A 16,559-nucleotide genomic window follows, 5' to 3' on the forward strand; every position below is an offset into this window, starting at 1 on the left:
CCCACAACATGGAGGACGACCGTCGTGGTGTGCTTCTCTGCTGGAAATAAACAATTAATGCTACAACAGTCTCACTGTGCGCCCCGGCGTAGATCAGCCCTCTCCCGCTCCATTTCTCTCATCATTCCTGAGGCGTAGTGGCCACATCAGAGCTAAGCTGAACCTCTAGTCTTCATTGACGACCACACAGTGGGGGCCAGTGGCTGTGCTCTCTAACGTAAGTAGTCTCCTGGCAGCGGCGACGTATGGAATCTCTTGAGGGGTGTGCCCTTCCCGTCTACTTTCATGCGTGGCTGGGTCTGGCAGCGACTGTCTTTAGCTTGTGGTGCCATTGTAAGGTACCAACTGCAGCCTGTGACCTCACTCTTTGGACGACACCACAGAAACAGCATTTCTCGCAACAGGAATTTTTGAGCGAATTTTTGACGCACCGTTGTTCATCCTCCTTCTTTATTTTCTTTTTAATTATATTATTAGTTAGTTTAGTCATTGCCGATCGTCGTGACCTCATCCAGTCATTCATTTTTTAAGCAACTGAATCTTTGACTACACTGTTTGCACCAAAGTAGAGCAATAACCATGCCAGCAGTGCCTTGAGCGTCCAACATTTTGAACGAGACTGACTTTCGCACAATACTGTTGCACGTGTTTGTTGAACAGCTTAAGAGAAATTGCGCTATATATTGCGCATTATTATTGTATTATATGAAGACGGGCGCATTAGTTGTAGAACTGATTAGAACTAGTTGCAATGTAGTGCCGCAGTATGGAGGTAACGTTGTCCGTGTGCCAAGGATGAGATGATGGATGCTGAGGCGCCCCAGTGCGGAAACGTAAACTTCTCGAAACACTCGCTCTACCTGCAGCGGGGCAGGTTGATCTCTCAATATCCTTTAAGTCATCAGTCCACCTACCTGGGTAGGTTTAAAGTTGTCTGCTCCTTCGCTCTACGATGGTAGATACTAGTTTAGCCGACAAAAGCAGCGTTGACGAAAATTCAGCTAAATATCTACCATGCAAAAGCCACAGAACTCCAGTCCATGGGCAGTAGTAAACTATCGAGCGTTCGTGATTCTTGCATGACTCGTTTGAAAAAATGTCTAAAATTTCGTTTAAGTTGGTTTATTGTCTATAAAACACGGAAAATGGCTATCTAGTCCGTATTTAATATTCCAACATCTATCGTGCAATGTTAGTATGTCTGTTCCAAGTTCACACCCGAAAAGAGCCAATGATATTTCGTTCGACCCCATATTTCAAACGTCCTAAACAGTCACTGACCCATGACTACTTACGAGTTCAAAAGGGGTTCAAATGGCTCTGAGCACTATGGGACTTAACTTCTGAGGTCGTCAGTCCCCTAGAACTTAGAACTATTAAACCTGACTAACCCAAGGACATCACACACATCTATGCCCGAGGCAGGATTCGAACGTGCGACCGTAGCGGTCGCGCGGTTCCAGACTGTAGCGCCTACAACCGCTCGGCCACCCCGGCCGGCACTTACGAGTTAACACAGTTGTTCAGTGGGCTTCTTGTATAGAAGTGCTCGCCATAATATCTCGTAATCTGCACGAAACACGCCACGCGGATTTTGTGGACGACGTGAAATGTTCACAAGGGAATATCTGCTAAAATAAGTCACTTACAAAGCTCAAACTTTCACAAAATACTCAACACTACAATCTCTTTTCGTCAGCGACACGAGAACCGATCAAACGCGCGGATTTCTTCATTTTGGTAAAATCTGATCAGCACTATTTAACAGACGTATTTAGCAGAACTGCTCCCGAGCGACTATCTCGACTAAATAGATATGAGGCACAAAGCCCTACTGAAACGCGAAGGAAATGCTGAATTCCTACTGGCTAGTATGTTCAGCAGCCAATCAGATATGTCGAGCACTTCTATACTCGCGGTATTTTTAATGCCAGCCAATCAGATTACTACAAGTAATTTAGACTAGAAATCCCGTAATTACGAAAATAAATATAATTTAATGAAAAAATACGATTCCATTCCGAAAAATAAATTAATAATAAATGTAATACTCAATTCACCTTCTGGCTGCCTTTTACAAAATCAATCTCACTTGAACAGACGTCATAAATTCCCCTATTGCACAACAACTTTCTCATGCATACATTTAACTAGTTTCAATAAAATATCACATTCTCACTTTACGTATGTTCTCCATTCACTCTCAGTCTCTCCAGAACACTAACACAATCAAAACACGATGAAATAATAATTTTCCAAAGTACTTTTAACTACGTCAAAAATCTGTGGTAATGAAACTAAAGAAAATTCCAGAAAATTAGATTATATGAAACTAACCTCTTGGTTGTAGTTTCAGTTGATACTATAGATAAATACATTACAGTCCCTAACTCCGTTTCACAACGCTAGCACGGTTAATATGTGCTTTAGGTAAAAATTTGTATCTTCGAAAGTATTGAAGTTACTGATTTGAAATATGAACAGTACGGCAGTATTATAAACAGAATTTGGTATTCTAAGTATGAAAAAGATTGATTAATATTTGGTAGTACTTCTTCAGACTCATAGAGAGCGTGTGTAACGTACTGCACGCAGTGTTAGAGAAGTACACGGCTCGCTCGGCCCAGTGGCCACCGTCAACTGTTTTCCTCTCGACTCCACGGCAGGTTCTCTTTCAATACAAGATGAGAAGTTGTAATAATTTGCCACGTTACATACCGAAACTTCACTACAGCGACTAGTCGACAGCGGCACAGAACACTGGACGGTTAGAACTAACCATGAATGCCTTTATGCGTTACATCTGCACCGACCCTCTATGTAACCACGACAGTGCTTCTTATGCGCAGTTCGGTTGGTTGCTGCGATACAAGTTACGTGACCCCCACACAATATGTCAAATTAGTCAACTCCTCAGTGCCCATGCACCGTAGCACCTCGCAGCAGCGATTAAGTACTTGTCATCTCATCATAATCAGAACACAAGATCTCACTGAACTATAACCGTAGGAGTGCCAAGCCATAAAACAAAAACATTTGCAAATTCCTCTGTTACTGGTATCTGTGTGTGGAACACTCTAAAATATAATCTGCCCACAGTTAAATGCCGTCTTGCTTTTAAGCACAAGCCAAAGCACTTCCTCCAGTCGCCCTCATAATGTTTCCCGAAAATACACACATATCGCTAGTTTCCCCTTCTGTCAAACAGTAACGCAAGCGATCTCATCTATTTATGTTTCTTCCTGTTTCATTTCTCAGTCAGTCACGTCACTTTCTTTTCCCCTATGTTCATTCAATGTATTTTATCAACTTCTTTCTCTCCTTCTTCCACCCTTTCCCAACGTTCGATAGCTGCTACCGCTTACAGTTTGAAAGTACCTCTAAGCTGTCTCTGTTGTTGTATTCTTGAACGAATATAAACTTTGTTTATTGTTATTCCACTTTCCGTACTATAGTAATTGTGGATTGTTTTATAATGTGATACACTACTGCCTTTAAAATTGCTACACCACGAAGATGACGTGCTACAGACGCGAAATTTAACCGACAGGAAGCAGATGCTGTGATATGCAAATGATTAGCTTTTCAGAGCATTCACACAAGGCTGGTGCCGGTGGCGACACCTACAACGTGCTGACATGAGGAAAGTTTCCAACCGATTTCTCATACACAAACAAAAGTTGACCGGCGTTGCCTGGTGAAACGTTGTTATGATGCCTCGTGTAAGGAGGAGAAATGCGTACCATCACGTTTCCGACTTTGATAAAGGTTGGATTGTAGCCTATGGCGATTGCGGTTTATCGTATCGCGACATTGCTGCTCGCGTTGGTCGAGATCCAATGGCTGTTAGCAGAATATGGAATCGGTGGGTTCAGGAGGGTAATACGGAACGCCGTGCTGGATGCTAACGGCCTCGCATCACTAGCAGTCGAGATGACAGGCATCTTATTCGCATGGCTGTAACGGATCGTGCAGCCACGTCTCGATCCCTGATTCAACAGATGGGGACGTTTGCGAAACAACAACCATCTGCACGAACAGTTCGACGACTTATGCAGCAGCATGGACTATCAGATCGGAGACCATGGCTGCATCACAGACAGGAGCGCCTACGATTGTGTACTCAACGACGAACCTGGGTGCACGAATGGCAAAACGTCATCATGATGGTCGCATCCGTGTTTGGCGACGTCGCGGTGAACGCACATTGGAAGCGTATATTCGTCATCGCCATACTGGCGTATCACCTGGCGTGATGGTATGGGGTGCCATTGGTTACACATCTCGTTCACCTCTTGTTCGCATTGACGGCACTTTGAACAATGGACGTTACATTTCAGATGTGTTACGATCCGTGGTTCTACCCTTCACTCGATCCCTGTGAAACCCTACATTTCAGCAGGATAATGCACGACCGCATGTTGCAGGTCCTGTACGGGCTTTCTGGATACAGAAAATGTTCGACTGCTGCCCTGGCCAGCACATTCTCTAGATCTCTCACCAATTGAAAACGTCTGGTCAATGGTGGCCGAGCAACTGGCTCGTCACAATACGCCAGTCACTACTCTTGGTGAACTGTTGTATCGTGTTGAAGGTGCATGGGCAGCTGTACCTGTACACGCCATCCAAGCTCTATTTGACTCAATGCCCAGGAGTATCAAGGCCGATATTACGGCCAGAGCTGATTGTTCTGGGTACTGATTTCTCAGGATCTATGCACCCAAATTGCGTGAAAATGTAATCACATGTCAGTTCTAGTTTAATATATTTGTCCAATGAATATCTGTTCATCATCTGCATTTCTTCTAGGTGTAGCAATTTTAATGGCCAGTAGTGTATATTACACGGTCCAGTCAGATTACTGTGACCACCACCAATGTTCGACGACAACGTGAAATAACCGCTCACAGACGGCAGGTGGCAGCACTAGCAACGGAAGGTATATAAAGTGTGTCTGGGAGACACGGAAAAGTGAGTGAGAACGCTGCTGGACTCGCTGCGGCTCACTTCGTTATCGTCGATCGTCTACGTGTTTAGCACTTCGCCAGTCGAAATACCCGGACGTGGAAGAGGAGGTCGGCTCGCTGCCGCGCTTGCGTTCCTGTTGGAATCCATCGGGGACGGTCGCGGCCGCAGGCGGCAATCGAGGAAGCGCACGTTGCCCCAGTGCTTCAAAAATGGTTCAAATGGCTCTGAGCTCTTTGGGACTAAATATCTGAGGTCACCAGTCTCCTAGGACTTAGAACTACTTAAACCTAACTAACCTAAGGACATCACACACATCCATGCCCGAGGCAGGATTCGAACCTGCGACCTTAGCGGTCGCGCGGTTCCAGACTGAAACGCCTAGAACCGCCCGGCCACCAGTGCTTAAGTGTCTGCGCATGGGCCATGTTGCGGTAGCTTGCACGAACCGGTACAGTGTTAGAGGTGCGTCCAGGCGCACGACACGCGCAACTGTACTAAGCCCAGAGGCGTAGCTGCCCAGTGCGTGAATTGCGGCGGTGCTCACGTTGCCAGTTCCCGCAGTTGCAGCTGCCTCCGAGGATTCCGCAGGCAGAAAGCCGCCCCACGCCCAGCGTCGGTCCCTGACGCTGGGAGGGTCGTTTCGCCTCCTCGTTCTCGTGAGGACGGCAGATCTCGTCCCACCGCCGCCACGGACGAGCGTTGGCCGCCTTCAATGCTGCTTTCGCGGCCGAGAGGGTCGCCATGCAGGCGGAGCTCGTTGCTGTCCATCGCCAGCTGCAACAGCTGCGCGAGGAGCTGCGAGCTCTGCGGAAGTCATCTGTCCCTGCTTCCGTCTCCACTGTGAGGCGGCCGGTGGGGGTGGACGCCTCTACCACGACCTGTCGCCCGCTGTCGCACAGGGGGCTCCGTGAACATTGCTGGATATGGATACGTCTGCTCCCCCTCCCAATGGGGAGGCTGATCAGCAGGCACAAGTCGTTGAGGCGCCCGTGGCGACGCCACCTCTTTCTGAGGCGGTATCTCTGCCCGTTCTGCGGTCTCAGCCAGGTGCGTCTTGGCAGGGAAGTTCTGTTCGGGTCAGTATGAACCATCTTCGCACAGCCCACCCCAACTTCCCGGTTCTGACCTTCTTCCCGAGTCGATGTGCACAGTCCTACGTAACCAGACCTACCCAGACCTACATCAACTTAGACGAATTCCGTCTACCCAGTCCATACAATCCGTGAGGCTCCCCCCCCCCCCCCCCCCCCTCTCACATCTTTTAGGTCCTGCAGGCACAGCATGCCACTGCTTATCGTGAACCCACTCGTGCCTTGTGTTTGCATGTTAGTCAGCCAGCCAGCCACCCAGCCACGGAAAAGAGTGCACTCATAGTCAAAACGCGAAAACGGAGTAATTCATCTGACTTCCAAACGAGCAAGACCATTCGCTTTCCGGCAAAGTGTGGAACCATTTCCGAAACGGCTAAGTCTGTAAACTGTTCACATTCCGTCTTGGTTACAGTATTTAAAATATACCGTGCGTCGAAAACTGTTGCTAAGCAAATCCTGCGCTGAGGCAACTGTGGTGCACCACGGGCCGTAGATGACAGGGGCGAAAGACAGTTGAGCATCTGATCACCCAGATGAACCAAGGGGATACCAACAGTGTTTCCTCAGCCAGAGTTCAGCGAACATCTCTGCGTATGAGCCTCCGCATCAGGCATCTGGTTCATGCACCCATGCTGACTGCTGTTCATCGGCGACGAATGTCTGGAATTTGCACGCCAGTTCCCCAACTGGACGTCCACTCACTGGCGACGTGTGACCTCGTCAGATGAATCATGTTTTATGCTCCATTGGACATGCCGTTGGCATGTACGGCATGAACCAGCTGAAAGCAACAACCCTGCAAGAATCGTCGGAAGAGGAATGTTTTCGAGGCATTCCCTGCGTGACACAGTTATCGAAGAAGGCATACTGGATCAGTACGAATCTATCCTTGGGGACCACGTCCACCCCTATAGACATTTTGATTTCCCTCGGTACGATGGCATCTACCAGCAGCACACTGCAACGTGTCACACAGCTCGCAGCATACATGCTGGTTCGGAGAGCACCAGGATGAATTTAGCATACTCCCCTGACCACTAGCTCGTGGGTTAAAACACAGTCGACAATCTATGGAACCACTTTGTTTGGTCTGTTTGCCTTATCGATCCTCAACCGAGAAATCTAGAGCAGCTGGTCACGGCCCAGGTGTCGTCCTGGATCCATATCCCTGTCGGCACCTTACAGGAAGTCATTGACTCTCTCCTTGCACGTCTCGCGGCGGTGCACGCTGCAAAATGTGGTCATTCAGGCTTTTGGCGAGTGGTCACATTATGACTAGACCGTGTACATGTAACTTACAACATGCTTGCCGTAATGAATGAATTTCAAGATGTATCGAATGCCAGCTGGTCTCAAGAAAAAAAAATCGCTTCAGGCAGATGCCAGGATGGCTACTCTTTCAAAGAGCACTGCCGACTTCCTTTCCCATCCTTCCCGAATCCGATGGGACTGATGACCTCGCTGTTTGGTCCCCTCCCCCAAATCAACCAACCTACGTAACGGTATAAGGTATATCCGTAAGCGCCCTGCGTATATCATTCCACAGTTAACACAGACAGATATGGTCGAAACGTATCATGGATTTTGTATATACCATTGACGTGCATCTTAATAAAGTGTATTCGATATCTGAACTGGACGTGCCTCAAAGCTTTATAGAAATAAACGCAAGGGCATCTCGCTTCGTGATGACAAGTGTTACAGCTGAGGTAACGGTAATTTTTTGTTTTGTTTTAGAAAAAGAAGGCACGGATACCGGTACTTTTTCAGTTTTGTATTGCACATCATTGTGTTACTGAATGTTTGTTTTAATAAATTATACTGTGGCGGCGTTGCGAAACTGCTTCGTAGCATGTCAAAGTTGCAGCGCCCGAAAAACTCGATTTGGAGCTATGGCATGCAGAAAATTTGCGATTTATCAGACTTAAGCATTTAAGGACGAAAACCTTTGTTATCACTTTGTAGGATAATCTTTTTAACATTTGTTCACCCGTAGGGGAAACTTAAATATTAATCACACATAGTTGATAATAGTACACTTCCCTACTGTGACTGATTTAAAATATGAATAGCTTGGAGATCTATATGAGCCAGTGGAAATGAATAAGACTGTCATATACAAGTCTTTATCTGCATGAGAACACTGCTCGAAAACGCGCCACTTACAAGGAGGATAACCAAGATGATCTATGTGGACTTACCTTTGTAAAGTCACTTTCTGTCATTCGATGTACTTCGATTTCCATCCCTTGCAGCAACAGTTATTCGTCATTGCTGTTATCAACAACAAAAACGTGTGGAATCTGGGCAAATACACTCCTGGAAATGGAAAAAAGAACACATTGACACCGGTGTGTCAGACCCACCATACTTGCTCCGGACACTGCGAGAGGGCTGTACAAGCAATGATCACACGCACGGCACAGCGGACACACCAGGAACCGCGGTGTTGGCCGTCGAATGGCGCTAGCTGCGCAGCATTTGTGCACCGCCGCCGTCAGTGTCAGCCAGTTTGCCGTGGCATACGGAGCTCCATCGCAGTCTTTAACACTGGTAGCATGCCGCGACAGCGTGGACGTGAACCGTATGTGCAGTTGACGGACTTTGAGCGAGGGCGTATAGTGGGCATGCGGGAGGCCGGGCGGACGTACCGCCGAATTGCTCAACACGTGGGGCGTGAGGTCTCCACAGTACATCGATGTTGTCGCCAGTGGTCGGCGGAAGGTGCACGTGCCCGTCGACCTGGGACCGGACCGCAGCGACGCACGGATGCACGCCAAGACCGTAGGATCCTACGCAGTGCCGTAGGGGACCGCACCGCCACTTCCCAGCAAATTAGGGACACTGTTGCTCCTGGGGTATCGGCGAGGACCATTCGCAACCGTCTCCATGAAGCTGGGCTACGGTCCCGCACACCATTAGGCCGTCTTCCGCTCACGCCCCAACATCGTGCAGCCCGCCTCCAGTGGTGTCGCGACAGGCGTGAATGGAGGGACGAATGGAGACGTGTCGTCTTCAGCGATGAGAGTCGCTTCTGTCTTGGTGCCAATGATGGTCGTATGCGTGTTTGGCGCCGTGCAGGTGAGCGCCAATTTCAGGACTGCATACGACCGAGGCACACACGGCCAACACCCGGCATCATGGTGTGGGGAGCGATCTCCTACACTGGCCGTACACCACTGGTGATCGTCGAGGGGACACTGAATAGTGCACGGTACATCCAAACCGTCATCGAACCCATCGTTCTACCATTCCTAGACCGGCAAGGGAACTTGCTGTTCCAACAGGTCAATGCACGTCCGCATGTATCCCGTGCCACCCAACGTGCTCTAGAAGGTGTAAGTCAACTACCCTGGCCAGCAAGATCTCCGGATCTGTCCCCCATTGAGCATGTTTGGGACTGGATGAAGCGTCGTCTCACGCGGTCTGCATGTCCAGCACGAACGCTGGTCCAACTGAGGCGCCAGGTGGAAATGGCATGGCAAGCCGTTCCACAGGACTACATCCAGCATCTCTACGATCGTCTCCATGGGAGAATAGCAGCCTGCATTGCTGCGAAAGGTGGATATACACTGTACTAGTGCCGACATTGTGCATGCTCTGTTGCCTGTGTCTATGTGCCTGTGGTTCTGTCAGTGTGATCATGTGATGTATCTGACCCCAGGAATGTGTCAATAAAGTTTCCCCTTCCTGGGACAATGAATTCACGGTGTTCTTATTTCAATTTCCAGGAGTGTATGTGTAATCTGAAATTTTCAACCTTAGCGCAAAGTACAAACGAGCAACATTATACGAAAGTCCCGCAGCAATCCCTGTTTGTCTATGGCTACATGTACAGTACACATGTGCTGTGCTTTGCTCGCGCACGAGAATCCGTGAACATGTAAAATAAGCGAGCTATAGCTACGGCTTCTTCAAAATTATCGATAGCTGCACTCTGCACCGAAGATTATGAAACGTGGTACAGTCGAATGTTTGCATTTCATCTATTCACTGTGTGCATCTATCATACTTCAGCTGACAACCACAGTGCTGTTCGTCTCAATCCTCTCATGAGATTACTGGATTCTGCTCCTGATGTTAGAATTAGCACTGGCCTCAGCATAGTGCCCTGAGCATTTAAATGCTTCCTTTATAACAGATGTGTTATCCTGAATAGGAGTCCTTACCTTAATTTTTTAGACCCTATAAATTTATACGGTGTCATGTTGGGAGTCAGATCTGGAAGCTGGAGAGATCTGTAGAGACTTAATAAGAATCCCTAACCGTTCTTTCCACCAACCTGTCGTCTTCTAAAGTTGTGTCCCCCAGCGCAAAAGACAGCTCGTCGGTCGTGGATTCTTCTTCGGCGGAGGCTGCTATGCTGTCATCTCGAACTTGAACTGGGGGGGGGGGGGGGGGATGTTACTTGCCCAGGTTAGTCTTTGTATCTACAGAGGGAAAGATCTGTAGAACTGACAATGATGGTAGGGGACACCGCTCATTAATGTATACCGTTTGTTTATATTTTAAAATATCACTTTTTTCACTGTCTTCTACAACACTCGACATAGCTTTCTTAATAGTACGGTATCATTTCTGACAACTTCCGATATAGAGCACGACGTGTCCGTCCGAAACAGAGATACACGTCCGGCTCTGAAGAACACCCGAAACAGACTGACTAGCGCAGCCGAAGTATTTCGTCTCCCAGGCACGCCAAAGCGACCCGAAGTTGTCCGAAGCACTTCGGTTGTAATATCATTACTTTTATGTTTCTCAAAACTAGTGAAATTTAATAAACAAACACGTTAGACCCGTAGGGTAACCATGAGATATTGTCATACTGAAAACTGGGTTAAGTACAATAAAAAGTATATAAATAATTAACAAGAGAAGTTAGACGTTTTGGCGCCTAACACCCGAATGTGCCGACCAATCAGAAGCAAGTTCAGTACAATTGGAGGACTCTCCCACTGGAATGGTACATACAGCACCATCTGCTGCTTGTACCACACTTACACTACTTCACGTGCATCACGCTGCATCAAGGCGAGCTTCTAGCAAAATAAAATACTGGCGGCCACAGTCAGGAATACCATAACCCTCCTGGCCATTCCACGACGATGCGGCCATACTTCAGCAGCACCTGCACTACGGCAGCACCGATGCCGGCACTGGCGCCAGTAACTAGGGTCACGCGTACCTAGTATTTCTCGATGTCTATCACTTTGCGAACTTCGCTTATTGGCTCGGTTGTGGGACTAGTTACACGAGTCCACGGAGATTGCAAACACTTCTGACAGTACCGGCGATTTGCCGATGTAACGATGGCGGTATTACGTCACATGTCAAGGCCACGTGCCCGGTTGTCTCGGAAGCATTGTGTCGGTATCGGCGATGTGTCAGAGTAACCATAAGCGATAAGCGTGTTACGGCACGCGACAAGGTGAATGGTTCGTCTGTCTCTGGAACTCTGTGCAGCCAGCAGCACAGTCCTGTACCCTGCAAACTCTTATACATATTTGAGTTGCAATTATTCTTGTGTCAAGAGATGTTCTTTTTCCATGTCGCTGAACAGTAGTTCAGTCACGACCTAGTAAATGACTTATGCGATGTATCATTGGGTTAATTGGGTTTTAAGGAGATATATAAAGGTTTTTCACAAGTAACGTGATGTACGAGGGCCGTTCAATAAGTAATGCAAAAAATGTTTTATCGGCCAATTTCGGTTGAAAAAATGCAGCATTCGTTGTAGGACATCGTGGAATATTGTCGCTTGAGACCCTGTAGTTCCATGAAGTTCCGATAGGTGGCGGCGATATACGTATCTTTCAAAATGGCGTCTGAAACGGAGGTATTTTCTCAGCAGAGAGCTGATATGCTTTGGTGGAAAACAAGAGCATTGAAGGTACTCATAGGTCCTTGAAGAATGTCTAAAGAGACCTGGCGGTGAACAAAAGCACGATGACTCGTTGGGCGAGGCGTCTGTCATCATCGCAGAAATGTCGCGTAAACCTGTCCGATTTCCTGTGTGTACTCAAAGCCGTGCGCCCGCTAGGTGTCTCGTGGCCTAACAGAAGACCGTAAAGAACAACGAAGTACCATCTGTGCAGAATCCCTTGCGTGTTACGAGGCTGATAGTGACAGTTATCACTCCGAACCAGAAACAAAACAGCAGTTCTAGGAGTGGCGGCAAACGACCTCCCCTATGAAGAAAAACTTCAAAGCCGGACCCTCAGCAAGTAAAGTTATGGCGACGGTCTTCTGGAACTCTGAAGGGGTTGTTCTATTTGATGTCCTCCTTCATGGTACGAAGATCAAATCGGAAGTGTATTGTGCGACCCTCAGGAAATTGAAGAAACGATTCCAGAGTGTTCGTCGCCGCAAAAATGCAAACTAACTGCTCCTTGCCCATGACAGCGCAAGGCCTCATGCAAGTCTGCGCGCCCGAGAACAGCTCACAGAACTATTGGACTATGCTTCGTTATCCACTCTTGAGCCCGGATCTCACACTTTTCGACTTCTACCCGTTTGGAAAAGCAGTAAGTGGACGATGGGGAGGTTGCTGATCTAGCAACACATTGGCTCCGACGTCAACCAGTAGAGTGGTACAACGCGGACACGCAGCTTTCCCAGTAAGGTGACGTAGGCCGTCGCACTGAACGGAGAAAATGTTGATCAATAGGGTTTTGTAGCCAAAAGAGTGGGGAATAATATGGTGTATTGGAATCTTGAACAAAACTAAACTAATCTCAGGAAAAAATGTGTTGCATTACTTATTGAATGCCCCTCATATTAATTGTAGTTAAAGTTTGTGATCTCTGTTACACTGCTCTTTATTTTCAATTAGTTATTACTTACATTTTTCGTTCTGGTGGTTCTATCGTTCCTATGTTCCTTGACCCAATTCAGTCAAGAAGGCAAGTAAAATTTTAGGTACTTGGTGAATTGTAAGACAGAACTGCATATTGTTCGTAAAGCTTTTTATTTCACTACAGCATTTTTTGTCCATATTTAGAATTCGGAAGAACAATACTAGAGAATTATATGAATTGTCAAATTAATTTTTATTTGGCAGCCTTCCAGGGTCATCTAGTAATACACTAATTTAAATTTGTAAAAGAAAGAGAAGTTTCCATAACGCATTTGCAGTCACACGAGCTGTCACTGTATCCTTGTTGCTCCTATTCTTAATTACATTAGCACCCCTGCTAACGCAATACCTGACGTTTTTGGTTTCCTGTCCCATTACTCGAGAAACATTGGCGCACGAAAATTCCGTTCTTTACAGAATACTTTAGATATGCTTTCCTTTTTCCTTCAGTCTTATCACTGGTTTGATGAGGTCGGCCATGTACTTTTCTCCTCCACCAAACTCATAAACTCCTTACTAGGAGTAGTACTTACACACAATATCTTCCATTATTTGTTTGATATATTCCAATCTCTTTCATCCACTTCAGCGTATTCCCTCAAGTACCACAGAATTTTTTCCGTGATGTCCTATGATCTCTTTTTATTTATTCGTTTGGCATTTACAAGGCAAATATCAGTCGCCTAGAACTTAGAACTAATTAAACCTAACTAACCTAAGGACATCACACACATCCATGCCCGAGGCAGGATTCGAACCTGCGACCGTAGCGGTCGCTCGGTTCCAGAATGTAGCGCCTAGAACCGCACGGCCACTCCGGCCGGCCCAGGCTTCTATTCTTGACTTTGTGTCTACTCCACAAACTTTTCCATTACTTTCTTGGATCGCAGGACAACACCCATTTTCCATATGGTCAGGCCCTAGCGTTAGGAAGAGTTGGATTCGACAGTATTTTACTATATTGTCTGAACAGTAACTGATTTTCTCTGATTTCAGGTGGTCCTATTTTAAAAAGGTTCTCTGAAACTAGTGTACAAACCGGACTGCGGTTTTAAGACTCGACGAAATTATAGTAAGGCAGAACTTGGGCAAAGGTGCGAGACATAATTAGAGCGTAGCCCTTGTGTCACTCTATCTGTACTATGAGCGAGCAGTTCAGGATACCAACGAGAAATTTGGAATGGGGATTAAAGTTTAGGGAGAAGAAATAAAAAATTCGAGGTTAGCCAATGACACTGTAATTCTGTCAGAGACAGCAAAGAACTTGGAGGAAATGTTGATGCGTGAAGAGTGGTTACAAAATGAATATCAACAAACATGAGCGAAGATTAATGGAACGTAGTCGAATTAAATCAGATTATACTGAGAGAATTAATTAGGAAATTGAAACACTAAAAGTAGTAGTTGATGTTTGCTATTTGGGCGGCAAATAAGTGACAACGTGAGAAGAAGAGCGAATATAAAATGTGGACTGGCAAAAGCAAGAAAGGCATTTCTACGAAGCAGAAATTTGCTAACACTGGCCGGCCGGAGTGGTCGTGCGGTTCTAGGCGCTACAGTCTGGAACCGAGCGACCGCTACGGTCGCAGGTTCGAATCCTGCCTCGGGCATGGATGTGTGTGATGTGCTTAGGTTAGTTAGGTTTGATTAGTTCTAAGTTCTAGGCGACTGATGACCTCAGAAGTTAAGTCACATAGTACTCAGAGCCATTTGAACCGTTTTTTAGCTAACACTGAATGCGGCAAGTAACGGGAAGTTTTTCCTGAAGGTATTTGTGTGGAGGAATTGACAAGTGTACGATTAACGGGTGACTCCGATAACTAATGAATAAGTACTGACATAACTGGGAAGAAAAGGAATTCATAGAACAACTTGGGTAAAAATAAGAGTGCGACTGACAAGATATGGTGATGCATCAAGGAACTGTCAGTTTGGAGCTGGAGGGAGATGTCGGTCGTAAAAAAGGGAGACTGAGGCTTAAATACTTCAAGAAAGTTCGAATATTCGAGGTTTCAGTAGCCACACAGAGATGAACAACCTTGTTCCGTTAGTCTAACGCGAAAAGCTACATCAAGCCAGTCTTCAGACCACAAAGATAACAACAACATACGGAACACAAAAATATGAAGTGCCTACTCAGTGTCTGATAACGTGTTTATGTGTGAAAAGAGAAAAATCGACTGTTTGTTCAGTTCCTGCCTTGTACCTACTTGTGCAGAAGTTATAGCTAAATTAGTAGCTATATTTGGCACATTATACTAAATAACACTTGCAAAGTGTTAGCCTGCGCTTATCAATGTGGACCTAAAAGATCACTAAAAACTTGAACCGACAGTTTTAGAAATTTCGGCTGTCGTCCTATAAACATTTTTTGGGTCTACTGATGAAACAGCTTTCACTCACCTTATAAAATTTGCCACAGAGGGAATGGAAGTCCAATATGTCATGATCTATGCATGAAACTCATCGATTACCTACGTCCTCTTGAAACAACTTTGAATGACATAAGTTATCAAATACAATGTACAAACTCGCATAATGTAGACGAACATTCTGAAATGTAGTATACTTGTACCTATTTGTGGGAAGTCTGGCTGGGTATAAAAAATAACACACAGAGACACACTATTTAACAAGGAACTATTTATTGTATAAAACATTTCCAATTATAAATAGCAATATAGCATTATTGTTCTCACATCAGCACTAAGAAATATTTGGTGCTATGCAATCTTTAACAGATGAATACAGGATGTATCTTTATCTTAGATCGGTTGGCCAGTTGGCATTACAATTACATCGTGCACCTGCAACAAGAAGTGAGAATGGTGTTAAGGTCTTGCAAATGATTAAGTTTTATACCTTTATACGCTCAAACAACTGAAGAAAAAGGACTGCAATTTTATTAAAAAAAATTGCCCTCTCTATTTTATGGAAGTGAATCGGAAGTGAATCATCGGTATTGAATAAATAGGAAGGAAAACAAATACAAGAAATAAAAATGAGATTTATTAGAGCGGCGAAGGAATGAAAAAGAATAGATAATACACGAAATGAAGATATTTGTAGGCAGTTGAAAATCTGGAGTGCAATAGCATAAGAACCTTAAATCAAAAGGAAAACGAGATCCTGGCAGCCCAAGAAGGAGTTTGAACCCGTAACAGACCACAATTAGCCTAATACTAAAAGACAGCCCTAGTTTTTAGAAGACAGTCCCAATTTTTTAAAATAACTTCCATTACATTTGTTTCATGTTTTTATCAGTGGAATCCACTCACTATACCATTTTTCTCTCCAGATGTTTTCTGATAACTGAGCATATTAACAATTGCACGACCATAGTAGCCCTTTGTCCACTGAAAATTACTCACCTTCCAGACGAGTCACTGTATAAGCGATGCATAGTCACAAGCAGCAATGCCTGAAGACACAAGACGTGTGACCTAGAATTTTTGGAGCCTGTTACAACTAAATATAAAAGTAAATACTTGATTGGTAGCGCCGAATATTATTGTGGCTAAGGAACCAGCTGTCAGGTCTTTATGTTTACTAGATGGCTATGAGTACCTGCTGTGAGTCTTGACGATCTCTTTTTAGTGCGCCGAAATTTTCCTTCCAATGCACCTTCCTCTTTGCTACTAGAA

At 45.7% G+C, this 16,559-nt stretch overlaps 1 protein-coding gene across 1 annotated transcript in view; it reads right to left on the bottom strand.

Moving 5' to 3' along the window:
• Positions 1 to 15,582: 15,582 nt before the first annotated feature.
• LOC126100589 (farnesol dehydrogenase-like) overlaps positions 15,583 to 16,559 on the bottom strand; it is a 73,415-nt gene continuing 72,438 nt past the window's right edge. The window contains exon 6 of the mRNA XM_049911215.1: positions 15,583 to 15,722. Within this exon, the coding sequence (XP_049767172.1) occupies positions 15,681 to 15,722 (42 nt within the window). The 3' untranslated portion in view covers positions 15,583 to 15,680. The remainder of the gene's footprint in view (positions 15,723 to 16,559) is intronic.

Source organism: Schistocerca cancellata, chromosome 9 (genome assembly GCF_023864275.1).
Source record: "Schistocerca cancellata isolate TAMUIC-IGC-003103 chromosome 9, iqSchCanc2.1, whole genome shotgun sequence".
Classification (NCBI taxonomy): domain Eukaryota; kingdom Metazoa; phylum Arthropoda; class Insecta; order Orthoptera; family Acrididae; genus Schistocerca; species Schistocerca cancellata.